General features: G+C 42.4%; 1 protein-coding gene across 16 annotated transcripts in view; it reads right to left on the minus strand.

The window, feature by feature from the left end:
- Positions 1-18,173, minus strand: part of SORBS2 (sorbin and SH3 domain containing 2) — a 184,609-nt gene that overhangs the window by 26,195 nt on the left and 140,241 nt on the right. For 11 of the 16 annotated variants that reach the window (XM_037055195.1, XM_037055196.1, XM_037055199.1 and 8 more), the window contains 5 exons: positions 17,742-17,798; positions 13,245-13,294; positions 10,392-10,579; positions 3,539-3,627; positions 2,094-2,140 (listed from right to left, as the gene is read on the minus strand). In XM_037055195.1, coding sequence (XP_036911090.1) covers positions 2,094-2,140; positions 3,539-3,627; positions 10,392-10,579; positions 13,245-13,294; positions 17,742-17,798 — 431 coding nt within the window. Of the gene's footprint in view, positions 1-2,093; positions 2,141-3,538; positions 3,628-6,530; positions 8,115-10,391; positions 10,580-13,244; positions 13,295-17,741; positions 17,799-18,173 lie in introns of all 16 variants that reach the window. The other 5 variants (XM_037055201.1, XM_037055205.1, XM_037055212.1 and 2 more) reach the window with 2 other exon arrangements.

Below are 18,173 nucleotides of genomic sequence, written 5' to 3' on the forward strand. Positions count from 1 at the left end.
TTTCTCCTGAAGCTACTGCCCTTGTGAGCTAGTTGGTTGCTTCTCCCTCTCTCTCTCTGTCTCCCTTTTCACATGCTAAAGCTTATAACAAGGAAAATAAGTATCATTTGCCTTAGCACAGAAATACCAACAACAGAAAAAAAATTTATTTCTGGATTTTTAAAGCAGATTGGCAGGCATTTAAGTAGGCTCTCTTGATGAGGAATTTATTTTGTGAAACAGAAAAGATCTTATACTCTTATTTTTCAATGGGACACAGAGATAAACGTATTTTAAGCTCAAAGACATGCACTGATTGCTTGATGCCTTCCTTACATTTCTTTTTAAAGGATAAAAATATTTTCAAGATACGATGCTTCTCCATTTGGGTTCTTTCTAAGAAGACATTAGCTATGTTGGGTATTTAGTTTCAAGTTATGGAAACGTTACTCCTGTAACCCCTGACTAAACCCCTTGATTGGTTTTTTGAGGCTTCATCATGTGGGTGATGGTGTCTGTGTGGTATTTTGACTCCACAATTGTGTCAGGTCCCTTGTTTTACAGATTTTTCCAAGATTCCCACTTCCCTACACGTCTGCCTTCCCACTGCAAATCCTCTGTGTTATTTAGTTCAGAATCTTGAGTTGGATCATTTTTGTGTGTGAAGTGTTTAATGGAGAGAGGTATACATCACATGTGAAATATTTCTTATTGATTAAAAGATTCAGTTGAGCCCTGGCTGGTGTGGCTCAGTGGATTGAGTGCTGGCCTACAAGCCAAAGGTCGCCGGTTTGATTCCCAGTCAGGGCACACACATGCCTGGGTTGCAGGCCAGGTTCCCCAGTGCAGGGCGCACAAGAGGCAACCACCCATTGATGTTTCTCTCCCTGTCTTTTTCTCTCCCTTACCCTCTGTCTAAAAATAAATAAATAAGAGCTTTAAAAAAAGATTTAGTTGAAATAACCATTGCATATTATAAGAATTATTACATATTTAGAAGTGCTAAAATATTCAGGTTGAAAGGGTGTTAAATTCTTGGTAACCCTGTAGACAAAGAAGATTCACACACCCTCACATCCTCACACTCTGCTTCCCTCTCTCATGCACATGCCTGGTGTAGAAAACACAAAACCGAACAGAACATTTCATGTTTACAATCCAGTAGTTTTCTTTGTGCCAAGCATGTTTCCTTTCTGCAAGCGAGGGCAGGAGGCTTAGCTTTTAGAAAGAAAACGAACTTGTGAATTAGAGACAACTGATTATTTGTCTTCTGATTACGCAAAGAAATCTTTCCTGTCGGTGAAGGCCTCATACTTAAAATTTTGCAGTCACCCAGATGAAGGACATATAGTCTCATTTAACAGTTTCCAGAGTGGTGCCCCCGCCCNGTGGGGGCCCCCCCCCCCCCCCTTCAGGCTAGAGTTTCTAAGTCCCGCTGTGATTAGTTCCACCGCCAACCCTTGCTCTTTGAACCGTGGCCATGGACAACACTGACTCCATTCGAGCTCACTCCTGTGCTTAGTCCTAACTTTCCTCAACCACGTGCCCATCTGATGAGCAAGGTCCTAAAGGAAAGAGGTAAAAAAAAAATTATGACACAGACTATAAACACACCAACATGAAAAGACCACAGGAGACAACTTTGCTCAGAATCTCTAGGCGCTGAGCGCTGAGATGTAGAGATTTTACCACCGGCATCTGTGCGCACAGTTCTAGTCTTCAGCCCCACGAACTATCCTTGATGTAGCTGGATAAATAAAGGTTGTCACATTCTCCCAGGAAGCGTTAATTACTCCCCAGCACTTTATTTTTAATTCCTTCTTGACATGAAAATTCCAGAAACAAAGATCCTTAATTTCTCTTTTGTTTAACCCATCTTTTTGAATTCATTGCGCTGTATTATGTTTAGTGTAATTTAAAACTCGATGATTCTCAACTAAACGCAAAATGAAAATAAAATTACCCACATCCCAATGAATTCAGAGGGAACTATTTAATTAGAGTGGATTGCTGAATTATTTGTAACACACCCCGCTGCAATATTTTTCCCTTAAAGTATTACTAAAATATTTAAAGCCAACTTAAATCATATGATGAATACTTCTCTTACTTACTTAGATGTCTGAGCCTTAAAATCATAAACAGCTTTTGCAGGCAGTTTCTAAAAAGGAAGGCAAAGGATTAGCGCTAACTTAAAATGTGGGCTTCTTACAAGAAAGCAGTTTTGTGTGAATTGAACAGAAGTGAAACCTCAAAGAATGATGAAAAATATAATGTAAATTCTATGCGCGAGCTATGAATAAACCAGTCAGTTCTTTATGGAGGTGTTTAAGGCACAGCAAGACTGTAATAGATGCTTATTCACCATAACAGTTGAAGATCTTATTTCATCTTAGTAACTAGAGTAGGTGAATGACGGAACAGGGGAGTGAAATGCCCGTAGAGGATTCTGTCCTCGGTGTCATTTTGGCTGTAACCAAAGCAATTGGTTACAGTTATCACAATTATCCTGTGATAATCGTGGAGGGTCAGTTAATCTACGCCTTGTGCATTGACACAGCTCCTTCTGAATCACAGTAAAGGGACTGGTGAGAGGAAGAAGTCAGCATCCTGTCTTCTAGACACTTATGAACACAGTGGCAAAGAAATATTAGCTCGTTTGCCACTGGGAGGCTGGTTATTGGCTAAGAGCACAGGGTTGTATTCCCTGCAGGGTTCAAGAATTCTTTGGCACCCCATAAACCAGCACCTCATCTTTTAGTCATGACGGGACACATGCTCCCTGCAAACATCGGGGCCAGCTCACCTGACCTGGGCACCTTATAAGCAAGTTCCTCCAGCTCTTTTTCCCTCCATCTCAATAATCCCCTCATCCCACTCTTGCTCCTCGTGAGTCTGGTGGGCTTTAGGCAACCTGGGCCATTCTTGACTCCTTTGGGGGAACTCCAGGCACAGGCCTATACCCGACACCTAGAGATATACTCCTGGAGGGGCGTGCAGTCCAAGACCAGCTTCCAGACCCCATTAGACCTTCGAGGCTCAAGGCAGCCTAGCTCAGGGCATGGGGCACAGAGCCAGTCAGTAGGTGGTTCCTAGGGACCCTGGTTTTTGAGGGATCCTCTCCAGCAAAAGCAGGGCAGCAAAAATGATTTATGTAGACTTTGCAGTGATTTGCAGTATAGGTGACCTAGCACTGTGCCATACATCACTGGGCCAGAAATCTGTACAAGGGAAGCTTACGTCCTCCATGAGTGGCACTGCTCGGGGCTCTTTTAGTCCACAGCTGTTAATTCATGGGTATGAGGTCAAGGTTCAGAGGACTCACTGCCACAGCTGGACCACGGCTGGGGATGACCTGCAGCTAGGGTCAGAACGTGGACCGCTCTGGCCCTTTGCTCAGGCTCCAGGGAAAACGTTCTAGGTTTCTCTGTTGTCATTTTTAGGTTTTTAATCTGGGTTCTTTACTGGTTTTCGATGTAACTTGGCCTGGCAGGTGCATTACTAAATATCTTGTTGAAAACAAAACAAAACAAAACTCAAATGCTGTGGAACTACCTACCTCTTTTTCTGGAGTTCCTCTTCTTTCCCTTGGTGCACTTCTCCCCAGGTCACTTAAGGTGGACGAGTAACTTCTAGGGGACTCACGGTCTATTGGAAAGGACAGGGCCAGAGTGAGTGTCCACTTATTAAAAGCTGATTGCTTAGCCATTTTCCTGGGTGGCAGCTATGTTCCCCCTTAAATATGAAGAGACACCACAATGGAGAGTGTGGATATAAAACTCACAGGTCACCACAGAGTTGACACCGGACACGAAAACAGAGCGTTTTAAAAGGAAAAACAAATCTGAGGTTGCAGAAGTATTATGCTCACACATACAAATATAATTGTTGCGCGGCCGTGTAATCATGCAGCAACATCTGGTTCAGAAAGTTCCTAGTTGGAAGGATTTCTCATCTCAGAGACTTTGTAATATTTTTAAAATTCCTATTCTTTTTGCCTCCAACTTACAATCACTATCATAAGATCTATAGAAGATGGAGAAGAGCAATAGTTTACAGAAACGGAAACATTCTGTGGAACAACAATTTAAGAATGTAGTAAAAAAGGAAGAGAAAAATAAAGGAAAACAGAACTGTGGTCACGCCCATTCTCTCTCTCTCTGTTATTAAATATTTATTAAGTCTTGAGATGTCATCTTGAGGCTTAATGCTTACGAGACCTAACCTCTGTTCTTTCCTTGTGCTGAACTAGCTATCAGAAAGTAAATATTTATTCCAAGAAACAAAGGGATGAAAATTCTCTAAACAGAAAATGTCCTATTGGTTGCCAAATTGCTTATGAAATATTGAATTGTCTTTAGTCTTCTTTAAAAAGTGTAAATAATTAATTACATTAGGAATTATTGCAAGGACCTCCTCATGGTGTCTGATACCTCGTATGTTTACATGTGGGAATGTAACTAGGGCCTGAAAGCCCACCAGTAACCTATGTTATAAAACTTTACTAGTCCAACAGGGTCAAAACTTGTAAATTCTTTCTCTTATCCCTTTAATAAATTTAGTTCTGTTGAATAACAAGCAACATTCAATAGAAGCTAAATCCATCTGTAAAGCAATGAAAAATGCTGATTAATTAAAAAAACACTGTCGAAAGTTTTTGACTGCTTTGATTACGTGGAAGGATTGTGTGCTCACAGCAACTGGGATCTCACATGACAGATAAATGTCTTTGGGAGGTAACATAGCTATAAATATTTTAGGTAAATGTAACTGGTTATTTTCATGAATGCTAGGGGATTATGTGCAGTCTATTGTTTCATTGTAAACTAACCTACTTTTATCATCATAGGGCCCTCAGAGTGATTGTAAATTGTAAATGACTTCTACTAACCCATGGAACATAAACTATTTTCCTTTCACTTGGCCTAAACACCACTGGAAAAGTAAACATTTTATTAAAATATGAAATGCCCTTTAAATGCATTTCAAAGATCTCTCAAATGATGTTTCAATAATAGTATATATCTTATGTGCATATAAAATTGAGAGGTGGTTAAACTATAACTTTAAAAACTTGGAAAAGGTAGCTAATTCACTAAAACATTAAATTGACATGTCTTAGTGAAAATTTCAAATTGTAGAAATTGACTTTTAAAATCCTAATTTATTATTTTTGAATCATGTTGCATAGTATAAATGGAGCAAAGATCAATACAACTAATATAGTAAATTGTGCAATAATAAAAACTGAGCTATATATGTTAACGTGCAATTTGAATTACGACTCTTTTTTGCCTGTGGAGACTATGTTCCATGTAACAAATTCTGGAGTATTAAGAGTTTGAATCTGTCACTGCTACCGTCTCTCTGGGTGGTCTTGGTCAAATTTACTGTCTTCTCTGAGTCTCAGTTTCCTCGGTTGTGAAACGGTGCTCATTGTAATACCCGTAACCTGGGGTTGTGCCCATGCTAATTAGATAATGAACGTGAAATGTTTTTCAATGCCTGCTGCACGGAGGACTCTCTGTTGGGGATCTGAGCCTCAGCCTGGATGCTTATTCCGACTTCTTAAAAATTTACACGGGAAACAGAGGCACCTTAAGAGTTAATGAAGATAATTGTGTAAAGATATCAAAACACCTTGTCCTTTTCAGTTACAAAACACCTTGTAAACCTCAAAAAAAAAATAAAGCTCTCTGCACCTGAGTTATTATATTTCTCTGGGCTGCCACTTCAGAGTGATAATCTATCTATGAAAACAGAGTCGAGAGTCACTTTTAACCTAAATGGTCTACTTCAAATATCGATATAGTATTGTTTGAGCAGAAATAGAAAATTAATAAATTAAGTGATAGGATGGAGGAGAAAATGAAGACAATGAGTAATGGAAATGAGACTTGTGTATGTACACAGCTTAAAGATACATTCACAAAAATTTCATCCCAGCTGTACCCTCTTAGGGGATAAAATGATAAGTTCTGGTCTCTTTTAATTGTCCACTGATGACTTCATTACATGGTTCAGTTTTGCTTCCTGAGTGTTTTGATATAGTATCTTCTATATAGAATACGAGTGAATTATTTATTGAGTGAACAACTACAAAGTTAAAAAAGTCAAGGAAAAGACTATTAGTTAAACTATTGGTTTCGACTCAGTTTCCGACAATAAAAGAGCTAATGCAAAGCTGGTACTCTCTTAAGGGTACTAATATTCAATTATAATTTGTCCTGAAATCTTTTTACAGGACAAATGTTTAATGTCTCGTGCCATGGTGACTGACAGATGTTTCAGCCCTAACATTAAGCTACAAAAATCGTTTTCCCTTTCGATTTTGAGTGAGTAAATTTTTGTGAATTGGTGATCACTTTAAGCCACGCATGGAGTCCAAAGGTCACATGGGCAGATGAGAACTGTTCAGTGAGACATGTTTGCACAACAGTGATGCTGGGTGGCCGCCCAGTGCAGGAGTGAGGAGATGGAGGAATGGACAATGAAAACGCTGGAGGGTGGGTATCTGCACCACAAGGAGAAACAAAGAAGGGCTCATCCACCTTGGAGACTCAGGGCCCTGTCGAGGCCTTGGAGGTGGTAGTTGTTATTGGGGTCCATGTCCTGGAGAGAGGCGCTGTGAGGCATTCTCCCACAATCGTTTAGGTACCACGGGCAGTGAGTAGCGCCCTCTGGAGGCGGGGGGTGGAAAGGCTGGTGCCTGGGACTCCTTTTCAGCGCCGTGAGGGATGAGTCCCTTTGGGGGACGTCTGGCATCAGTTCGCTGATCAGGCGGTGCAGTATGCTGTTGTCCGGCAGACTGCCCCTTCTCTTTTCAGCCTTAATTTGGTCACAGATGTCTTTAAGGGCGGAGTCCAGGGCCTCAAACACGGACTTTTTACACTTTGCCTTCTCAGCCTGTTTTTTGGGAGTCGAATTTTTTTTCCTCCGGAAAGGCACGGGACTGACCAGAAATGCCAGTTTGGAGAGGCCCGGGTCCAGTTCTTGTCGTCGGGGCTCCTCCGAATTTTCGTGTCTAGCCCTTTCGTGCTTTCGCATCGTGGTGAACCGGGTGTAGGAGGCGGGGCACCGGCCCTTGCAGGAGCTGACCAGGTGCCGATGGTGGTGGTGGTGGTGGCGGTGGTGGCCGGACCCGTAGAAACTGTCGGAGGACGCGAAGGAGAAGTGGTCGAAGTCGCTCTCGCTGCAGAAGGACGACCCTTCCACGAGAACGCAGTCGCTGTGGTCGGACCCCGCGCCGTCCGGGTCGCTGTCCGAGAACTCCACGCGCGGCCTCGGGGGGTCGTCGTCCGTGACCTCGATGTGCACCGGCACCAGGGCCCGAGGCTGGAAGCTCGGCGGCCCCTGGCAAGGGCGCCTGCTCTGGTTTTCTTCCTCCAGCAGGGACTCGATGGAGAACCGCCTCTGGGGGCACAGGCCGTTCTGCTGCGGTTCTGGGGTCGCCGGGGACAGCGCCTCGCCGCCCAGGTTGGGCATGGACTTGGACTTCTGGATGAGCTGCTCGAACTCGGAGATGCGGGTGGGCACCACGTCGCGGGGCACCTCCTCGGCCGAGGCCTGGCTCCACGCGCGCAGCGGGCCCGTGCCCGGCGGCTCGGCTTCGTACTGCAGGATGCGCGACTTGACGGAGCAGATGACCTCGGAGGTGACCAAGTCCTGCCGGTTAATGCGGTGCATCTTCTTGTACATTTTGAGGAAGCCCGGGGCGTCGTGCGCCGAGCGGTGGTGGCGGAGCCGGGCTCGGCCCTCGCCGCCGCGGCCCTCGGGGAGGTAGGGGGCGGCCCAGGGGCCCGCGCAGCTCCCCGCGGGGCCCTCCTCGCACAACAGCGAGCCCAGGCTCTCCGACTTGGCGTGCGGGTCCGCGAAGCCGTCGCAGTCGTCGGTGAGGAGGTCGTCGCAGCTGCGGGACTTGATTTTGGGGGAAACCGTCTCCTCCGTGCTGCTCCAGACCTCCGCGTTCTGCCGGGCCATCTGCCAGCCGTTTTTGAAGGCGGCGGCCCGCTGCGAGTCCCGCGGGACGTCCAGATGCTGTCGGTAGGGGTTACCGTCATCCGCCTCCTGCGAGGCGCCGCCGGGCAGCCCTGAGCAACTGCAAAGGGACGGACACATTGTGCTATCCTCCCCACCTTTCCGTCCAGAGCAGCGTGGTGGAAGAGAGACAGGTGAAGAGGTTAAAAGCTTCACAAAGCGGAGAGCACAGTCGGTTAGCATCAGAGAGCAGAGCAAAGAGAAGGCAGCGGGGTTTAATCTACACACCGACTGGCAGACGCGAAGTTTCAACTCGAGAGGAAAAGGTCTAATTCTAAAGCCTGCTAATACTTTTCAATGAGTGCAGCTTTACAGATACTAGAGTTTAAAAACCATGTAGATAATGCACCTGTTTCCACGGAACACTTAATACATCTTCCTGTGAATATTATACACCCCAAATGCAATAGTATCTTATAAGCTAATAGCATGACCTGGTAGTAATTAAAATGTTGAGCATTAATGCCAACAGTGATATAGATTTAATCAACTTAATAGGCTCAGGATTTGAATCTTTTTTGAAATATAATAGAGAGATAAAGCATAGTTTATAAATTTCCATTTAATTAAAACTCCCATAACTATATTAATTAATTTCTCATGGGTATTCGATACCCAATCAAGATAGAAAGAGACAAAGTATGTCGCCAAATTGCAAAATCAAGGTGCTGTGAACTATTGCTGGTAACATTTTCCCAAGAAAACAATAACCAGTGTTTCTTTAAACAAGACAAATTTACCTCTTCAATCGCTTGACCTAGAACCTTTTGTTAGGCAGGTTCTCCTGAGCATAAATGAACATAACGGAAAACTTCCATCAGTGCTAAAGGCTTCTTGCTTTTTTCCGGGGAGGGTCCTGAAAAACTCATTTGCAAGTTGATAAAAGAGAGCTAAATATGGCCTCAGTTTGGGATATATATGGAAATACTCTTTTCTTTTGCTTTGCTAAGTGAACTTACAAGGGAGAGTCCAGATACATGTAATGGGATATTTTCTTTTTAGAAATAAACCTAGTAGTGGAAGAAAATATCTCTGTTTATAGTGCCTGCCTTACAATCCTCCCAAAACCCTTCAAAAGTAGATGGGCACATAAAGAAATAGATATGTAGTATTTGGGAAAGGAGGCCAGCTTAGCACCTCCTAGGGTGAAAACAGACATCTGAATCAATTGGAATTCTTCTAACTTTTGGGTGGTATCAAAACATAACGAATCAATGGCATTTTATCACCCATAGGTCCCCTTAAGAGATAAATATTTGCATAAATTAGTAGGAGCTGATAAAGGTAATTTCAATTTGAGGAAAGGTGTCATGAAACAGTAATGATGATAGCTCTCCTAGGCTGTGGACGAGAGCTAGTGTCTTCGGCTTATCCAGACTCTAAGCATCGGAACCAACCTGTCTTTTGTTCACGAACCAGCTACCTCTCACCCTGAACTACCATGTGGGGACACTTTCAGTGCCTGCATTGGATACATGTAGCTAAATCTGTGCTATGTCACGGGAACTTCTGTTAAAGTTTGCTTTCTTCACCCATTTCGGATCCCTCTCTGTTCTGCTTCGACCCAAGGAGACTGAGGAGACTGTGAGCTCCACTTCTGGCCTGGACCCAGGTGCCTAGCGAGGCTGGTTCAGCCCTCGGTCTGTGTCTTAGCAGTATGTACGGCAGTAACACACTCAGCAGTAGGTCAGAGACTTGAGGAGTGACTTGCTTTGAGTTTCCAGGGGAGACAGGTCATAGGAAAAAGGCTTGATGATGCCTAAATTTTATAATTATGGCTAAATCTCGGTAAGTTCTTACTACTGTACTGTCATGGATTGAACCCTATGTTACACGTAGAACATGGATAGTCTCCTGTATAAATGACTATTGACCAAAATAAAAAGCAGATGATTCGAGAAATGACTTCACAGGCTAGACAGATTTTATCTAGAATTAAATAATTTTAAAAAACCCCAGTTTATATGTTAGGCAACAACATTCTCTGTTGCTACTTCTAATTCCTATGCTAGAAATTTGATTGATTGTGCTAGTTGTATAACATTAGAAAAATCTGACAATATGCAAATGTTTATAAGTGTAATCTTTCAAGGGACTAGCAATAAGTTATTTAATGCTTTGCGTTTGTTCCCTCACAAAGCCACAAATGATACACTTAGAAGAGAAAAAGTATCAACAGATGATAGAGTCCTTGTTGCTACTCCAGGGGCTGACCAACCTGAGTTCCTTCGTCTCTGTGTAGGAAGAAAGCTGTTGTTCCAAACTGTATTTAAATGCTAACTACCTCCGGATAGTTACCACCAGGCCGCTCTCACACGGCAGAGGTTAGAACTTCAACTAGCAACTTGCTTACGCTCCGGTTCAGCGCTGTTTACCTTTCGCTCTGGATGGGGAGGAAGGCGAAGAGCTAACGAAAGGCTGTGTCAGGGTGGCGCTGGATCCCGGGAGGTCCGCCCGCACCGGGCTGGTCCTGCTCGCCCTCGGATCCCCCAGGCCCCGCGGCTGCCCCACGGCCGGCTCGCTCTTCCTCCTTTTCCTGAAGTCGCTGGCCAGGCTTGCAGAACTGAAAGAAGGAAGCAGCTTCAGTGCGTCTGGTGCTGGAGAAGGTCAACACGAAGCGGAAGGACCGGTGGAATGTGCTAGTAACAGGCTAATAAGTCTTATTTCCCAGCCCTCAAACCGCAGTTTTAAGCATTCACTCCTTGATATTAAACACTATTTCTTTATCATCCTCTCTTGAAATTTTTTTTGATAGACTTTATTCTTTTAGAGCAGTTTTAGGTGACTGAAACGTGTTTGGAAAGGATAGAAAGTCCCACATATTCCCTGGCACACAGCTTCCCCTATGATTGACATTCTCTATTAGTGTGGGGCATTCGGGATGGTGAAGAGATATACGGATACATTGCTATTACGTGTCATCAAATCCACAGTTTCGGTAGGGTTCATGTTTCCTGTTGAACATTCTGAGTTTTGGCAAATATGGAACAACACGTGCCCATCACTACGGTACCCTATAGAGTAGAGTCATTGCTGCGGTAACACCTCGCCCCGCGCCCGTCACCACTGGGAGCTCTATCTCTTCATGCCTCTCTCCCCCCAAACACCTGGCAACCACTCGTCTTTGTACCGTCTCCATGGTTTTACCCTTCTCAGAAGGTCACACAGTTGGAACCTACAGCATGTAGCCTTTTCCAACTGGCCTCAGCCATTTAGCAATATGCCTTTAAGATTTCTCCCAGTCTTTTTTGGCTGATAGAACATTTCTCTCCATCACTGTATAATATTCCATTATGTGGGTGTATCAGAATGTGTTTAGCCATTCAGCTACTGAAGTGTATCGTCACTGCTTCAAAATTTCGGCAATTCAGGACAAAGCGGCCGTAACATTTACGTGCCGGTTTGTGTGTGGATCTGAGTTTATAATCCTCTTTCAAAGTAAAAATTCTCCAGGGAGTGTAAAGTGTAACAACAGACAATTTAGTCCTGTGATTTGTGTCATGGAAGAGTTCTCACAACGAGAATATGTCCCGAGGAGGGATGCCCAGATGGAGGAAAGGCTCGGGAGGGAGGAAGACAGCGGGCGAAACACATCTCTCACCCCAGGGCTCTTCCTAATAATCTCAGCTTTACAAACCTTGCACTGGGGTTCCAGGACTTTCCTGTTTGAATAATGGCAACCAATGATTCGGTCAGCAAATAAACCACTGAGGAGTCCTGTCACCCAGCTTCACTAAGTGGTGTCAACAGTCGTAATGGCGGGACGTTTTTACCGTGGCTCTGCGTCTGAGCACAGTGCCATACAAGACACTGGTGAAGGAGGCACACATCGCACAGCACGCTATCTGTCAAACCTCCTGCGCGCCAGCAGCATGCTGTTTGCTGACAGCAGTGTCCTCGGTCCCCCACCGCGTTGTTGCTCCTGTTCCACATGTGAGCAAGGGGAACACGCCCCGTCCCAAGTGTGGAGGTGGGGCCAGACCTCAGCACTGGGCTGCACTCTTCCCCTAGCCCTGCCTCGCTGTCATTATCCTGTCACGTGGGCATCCACGGGTTTTTACAGCAACCACAGGTTAGATTAGAACACTGAAATTCCAACACGTTAGGCGCACGTGTAGACGGAAAAAGATCTACAGGATGGGTTGGAGGAGGTCCTTTCTTAGGGACATTAATGATGTTGGTGGCGCTCAGGAGCCCAGTTTGCGAAGTTTTCCACTTCTGTCAAAAGAAATCTACAGAAGGGAAAATGGATGTGACGTAACTATGTGTTGTCGATGATGTGGTCTGGCTGGCAGGTTTTGAATCATTTGGTGTTGCTACTGAGCTGTATGTGCGTTTCTGCGATGTTTTAGAGTACCGTACACAGAGCCCACCAACAGAACTCGCGTCCGCAGACTTGCAAGGGGGGGCCGGTGGTTGGTCACCGGCTGCTTTGGTTCAGGTCTCCCTTGTCTCTGCTCTTTGTCATCTGTGTAAACTCAGTACGTCATGGATCCCCAGTGCCAGTTTGCTCAGAGAAGACATGGGGGCGATGGCACTTAACTCAGAGTGGTGTCTTAGGGGGTAAATATGTTTATGTGATTGGAATGCCCAGTATAGAGTGACTCCTCATTCACTGGTGGTAACTGTAATTCCCATTTGCATGGTCAGAGTGTAAGGAACAGATATGCGTAGAACATAATTTATAAAAATGTTCAAGCATGTTCTACGTCTCATAAAAATATCAAAAATTAGCCCTGGCTGGTGTAGCTCAGTGGATTGAGCTCGGGCCTGCAACTCAGACGATCGTGGTTCGATTCCCAGTCAGGGCACATGCCTGGGTTGCAGGCCAGTTCCCTGCAGGCCAACTCCCAGCAGGGGATGCACGAAAGGCAACCATACATTGATATTTCTCTCTCTCTCTCCTTCCCTTCCCCTCTAAAGATAAATAAATAAAAAAAATCTTAAAAAATATCAAAAATTAAATGGTGATAATCCCCACTTAAACAAAAAACTGGTTATAGAGGAGACTGGGAGGGGAAAGATTTCTCAGTCTATAAAACAGTCCAAAGTTCTTCGCTTGACTTTTACAAATCCTTGAATGTAACCATTTAAAATGATGCGGAAACAACTTCGTAAAGTATGGTGCTGAAATAAAAACATGGTCCGTGACCCTCATTGCTCTGTTACTGAAAAAGAAACCACTGGTTATACAACAGTCTAGTTGCACAGGGCAGCAACATTCTTACCTACTGGGCCTTTCCAGAGTTCTGTCTATAGAGGATTGATACAAGGAGGCCTGTGGAGACAGAAAATTTTCACGATGGCAACATTTCTTTTGGCCACGAATATTCAATTAGGTATGCTAAAAAGAACATTGTGAACATTGAGATTAAAAACACCATTTGTTATGAACACAGAAAGTGTCTTCCCGCCAAGAAATCCCGCCACCCTGGTTTCTCCTTTCTTCCTACCTACTCTTCCTTCTGAAGGACGACACTCTATCTGCCAGTTTTGCCCAAATTACTTACAACCTCAACCCTGCCTGGGGAAACGAGAGAAATCAGTCAGCACTCCTCTGTGAAGGAAACTGACTCGAAATATAAATCTCCTACATAAAGGAGGTTTGATATATTTTAAAATTGGTAGTCACTCAATCATTTTAAAACATAAACTTTCTTTATATATTTTTGTCACCTTGCCGGGTGTTATCTTTAAAACCTAACATGTCAGCAGGACTTGACAGACCTTTCTCCTGTCAATATAGATGTGACGTTTGAATAAAAACCACAGCCTTTGGTTTGAAATTAAACTACCGGTACTTAACTCAGGTATAGGTTGTATCTTTCAAATAGTTACATTCCAGGTTAGTTTAAAATAAATGGCTTTAGGAACCAACATACAGCCTTTTCATAAAAAAGCTGACTTTTAGCACTTTCATTAGAAAATCAACTGTCAGTTGTCCATGGTTGTAGGAACAAAGAAAAATAGAATATACAAATTGGTAAGTAATTCTAAATGCTTATTATACACCGCATTTTCATACTCCTTCATTCTGAACAGTACAATGAAATCGATATTTAGCAAAAGTGTTCCGTAAGAATGTTTCACTCCCATGGCCATCTACTGGAGTAATTGCTAAAATCCCTAGAAGGCAAGAGAGGATCAATATTGAACTCTGCAATGTTGGCGGTGACGCAGAAGTCTAGAATATATACAAAAATGTATGCTAAATAGTCTTGGCTTTAGTGTTATTTACTGATTAATATTTTGTCACAAGTGTTTATTGGTCTGATGAAGAAAATCTAGTTTGAAAATGTTCTTCCACATGAATGTCTAAATGTCAGCCAGAGAGGCAGAATTTGACACAGTTTATTGTAAATTCTTACCACTAAGAAATATTTTACCGGAGTGCTAGTGAAAATTAAACTACACTTCAAGAACTATTTCTATAACTTTAGTTTCTACTTTAAGTTAGCACCAATTAACCAGTTAAAATATTAGTGTATAATTTTGAGATTGTTTATATAGATTGGTCTGGCAAGCCCCTTTACACAAACTCTAAAATTGCGTCTATTCAGTTATATTTTCATTTAATTCCACCTTATTAAAGAGCATGGATTCTTGCCCTGAAACAAACAAAAAACATCCTCTGTAAGAGAATATGTCCTCCATGTTAGACAGAAAAAGCATATTCTAAAATTTTTAGTTCCTAAAAAGTACCTAAATTTTTAAGTTTTCAACAAATACAAAATTAGAGAAACTTTGGCCTGCTGATCTGATAAGTTTGCAAGATTATTTTAACTATGAATCAGACACTGGAAAGGTAGAAAAATAAACACTAAGCAGGAAGGCAGACAAGTAAATAAATAAAACCAGATGCTTACACTTCAGAAACATTAACTGTGCGTGTTTGCAGAGGAGTAATACCACAGAGCCCTAGAACATTCCATCTGCATGGATCACCCCTGTGCTGGGCCAGCCAATTGCCAACCCCAGCTGATTTTTTGGAGTGTCAATTCCAGAGCACCCCTCAAACATCCCTAGAGTGGTCAGAAAGTCTGAATCTCCCACTGGGGATGAGCCTAAATAATACTGTAGTGTGAATTAAAACATCGTATGGGAAGGAAAGCTCTATTCTTCCTATTGTCTTACAGTTAGGCTAAGAAACGGCAGTAATTCTTCCTTGGGTTGGTTTCCGCCATCCAAAATAAACTGAAATGGACTGTGTGATTGTTATGTATACTCAGAAGAGAAGATTCAGTATTAAATTCTAAGGGAGCAGTAAAACATCTACACAGAGACTAAGAGAAAACTTTGTATGATGATTGTATGAGCGGTACTCATCCTGAAATGGGAACTGTCTCCAAAAAAGAGTTAACCCTGTTTTACCTATTATGATCTACTGAGCAGTTACGGATCACCATTATTTTACCATTTAAAATGACCTAAACAAAGGTCACTTTAATAAAGTATAGGTACTTAGTCACTCTTTCCATTAAGTGATCATGTGATTATACTTTCCTTAGAAGTCTTTACCTGTTCTTCATTAATTCCAGTTTCTCAGTTATATTTATGGATTAGAAAATTTGTTCATGGCATGTTACAGGCACTTGATACTAGGTACTTGATGGCAGCTGGGGTAATGTCTAATTAGTTATAATTTTGACAAAAAATAGTACCTTATCAAAGTACTTGTTACACTCTGAAAAGCCATGATATGAAATTAATAACATAGTTAATATGCTATCAGAATTCTACAACACCCCTCTTAACTCCAAAGAGATTAACCACAAACCAGTGTACCCATCAGCAAAGTGCTTTTTATGTGATTTTTGTTGCCACCACCATCACAATACAGAATGCACAGAATTAAGTTTCTACTATGGTTAGCCCAGGAATTGAGCAGAAATCAATAGTCGGTAAGGAATAGTATTAAGTACATGTTTCTAAAACATTTGAGCATTAAATATATATCTCTTGGGAGTGCTAAGAAGCGTGGCATAAAGGAAATAGCCCCAACGTGCAGGTTAAGAGACCTGTTTTATTTCTAATTTGCCACCACCTACCCATGTGATTCTGGACATTACTTCCTCAAATAATTGAGCTCTATTTTCTTGACTGAAAAATAAAGGAGTTGGATATGGAGATCTCTAAATTCTATTTCAGTTCTCAATGAACCAACTGTCTTAAATACAACCTAGAAATATCTAACCAGAATATGAAAGAAATATCTGACCAAATTGAATTCCAAAGTAAAATTTTGGGCTATTCAAATGTTGAAATGATGCCCTTTCTTCAGACTTGAAGAAAGCATAACAATAGAATTGCTTGTTGTATTTGATTTTCTTTACATTGCATGCCCATCTACAAAAAAATGCATGTTTAGAAATGACTGAATTCACTAACCCAGACTGTTCCTGATTACTCTATTTTACTGTTAATTTAATACCTAAATATTTTGCTTAACTTCTGTTTAATATACACTCTGATACATAGCTCGGGAGAAATAATTTGGAATTGCAAACTGAATTTTTGCTTGCAATTCCAGTTTGCACCAGCATGTGTCAGTAGTACTTCCTGCAGCATAGGCACTCTACTAGCTGTGTATATTTTTTTCTAGTTGCACATACTTAAATGAGTTAAGACTTTTCAATGAAAGTAAAACATTTATTAAGTGTTTTTGTATTTACTTAGAACCACAGAGAAACTGCTATTCGCCAGTTCATTTACGCCATCCTAGCTGCTCCTAAGAATTCCCACAGGAAGGCTTTCACAGAGCTGATGTTGAACAAAACTGTCACTCTTGCGTGTTATTGATGAGCCCTAAGTCTGCTTTCCAAAATATTTTATTTTTCTTTGCTAAGAGCAGGATAAAAACCTTTGGCTCTGGATTATTTCTGCCTTTTTTCTGTACTTTTTTGACTAATTCAAATAAAGTTTTACATTGCTCAGCATTTTTTTTTTTTTTTTTTTTTTTTACCTAGCAGATTGTCATGAACATTTCTAGACAGAGGTGGCAAATGAGATCGATTACAGTGGCTGCCTGAGCTACAGTGTGGAGAAGGATTAGTAATGTCTGTCAAGGGTGTAGAACTGGAAAGTTGTGGTATGTGTGCCAGTTATTTATCAGCCCTATTCTCTTTTTTTTTTAGCTTAAAAATTTTTTTTCAATTACAGTTTACATATAATATTACTTTGTATTAGTTCCAGGTATACAGGTCAGCCCTATTCTGGATTTTATCTGATGCTAAAATGCACAAATTGTATTTAAGAAAGTGAAAGAATTAAAATACATTTTAGGAATATGTGGGGCATAAGTATCTGATTATCTAAGAGTCTAAAGGGTCATTCTGCACCTCCAGGCATGATGCCAAAATGGCTCTGAGAAGCCTCCTGGACTTTAGTGTAATCAAATGTTTTAGTCTAATCAAAACAGGTGTTTCATCTGTGCCGTAAGACTCCTACTCTTGATTTTTGGTGATCACACTCCCGGATTCCAGGACTGCACTGGATCACTTAGTTACGGCCGAAGTGATTCTTCACCCACATTTCAGAAAGAGCCATCGCCTTTGGTACAAACAATGTCCAAGGAATAATACTGGTTATGACATAATGATGCAAAAAGCAGATTTTTAAAAATAGCTGAGACACTGTAGTGAACTGTCAAACACAGATGTTCCGAATTACAGTAACAGGTCCTAAGAGAGAAATCTGGGGGAAAAAAAAGAATAATTTGCTTTTACCTCATTGGAAACACCAGAAGAATGATCTTGCACATAGTCCAGAACCTTTTTAGGAGGCTGGGTGTCGGTGCACCACAGAAGCAGAGTGCAGAGATGGAATGGAGGAGAGTCAATGGCAGCAAGGAATGAACATGTGGAAAAGGTGACAACAGTTAGAAACCGAGTGATGACAGCATCAGGCACACACACAGAGTGACGCGAAGGGAGCGTGACGGGGGTGGCCTAGGAGGAAGAGTGCTGGGTCCACAAAGACTCTCCAGCGCTGGGCACAATCGCGGTGGTGTGGTTAGCGTAGCTCTCGGGGCGTTTGGTCCACTCAAACGAGCACTCCTTGTCTCGAGCCACAGAGGGTTGCAGGTTTATTAAAGAGACACTGAAGGAGCAGGCAGACAAACGGAGAGCATGCTGGTGAGTTTCCCTGTGGGGCCGAAA

This window comes from Sturnira hondurensis, unplaced genomic scaffold (assembly GCF_014824575.4).
Source record: "Sturnira hondurensis isolate 20B ecotype Veracruz unplaced genomic scaffold, ASM1482457v3 Scaffold0008640, whole genome shotgun sequence".
NCBI lineage: Eukaryota > Metazoa > Chordata > Mammalia > Chiroptera > Phyllostomidae > Sturnira > Sturnira hondurensis.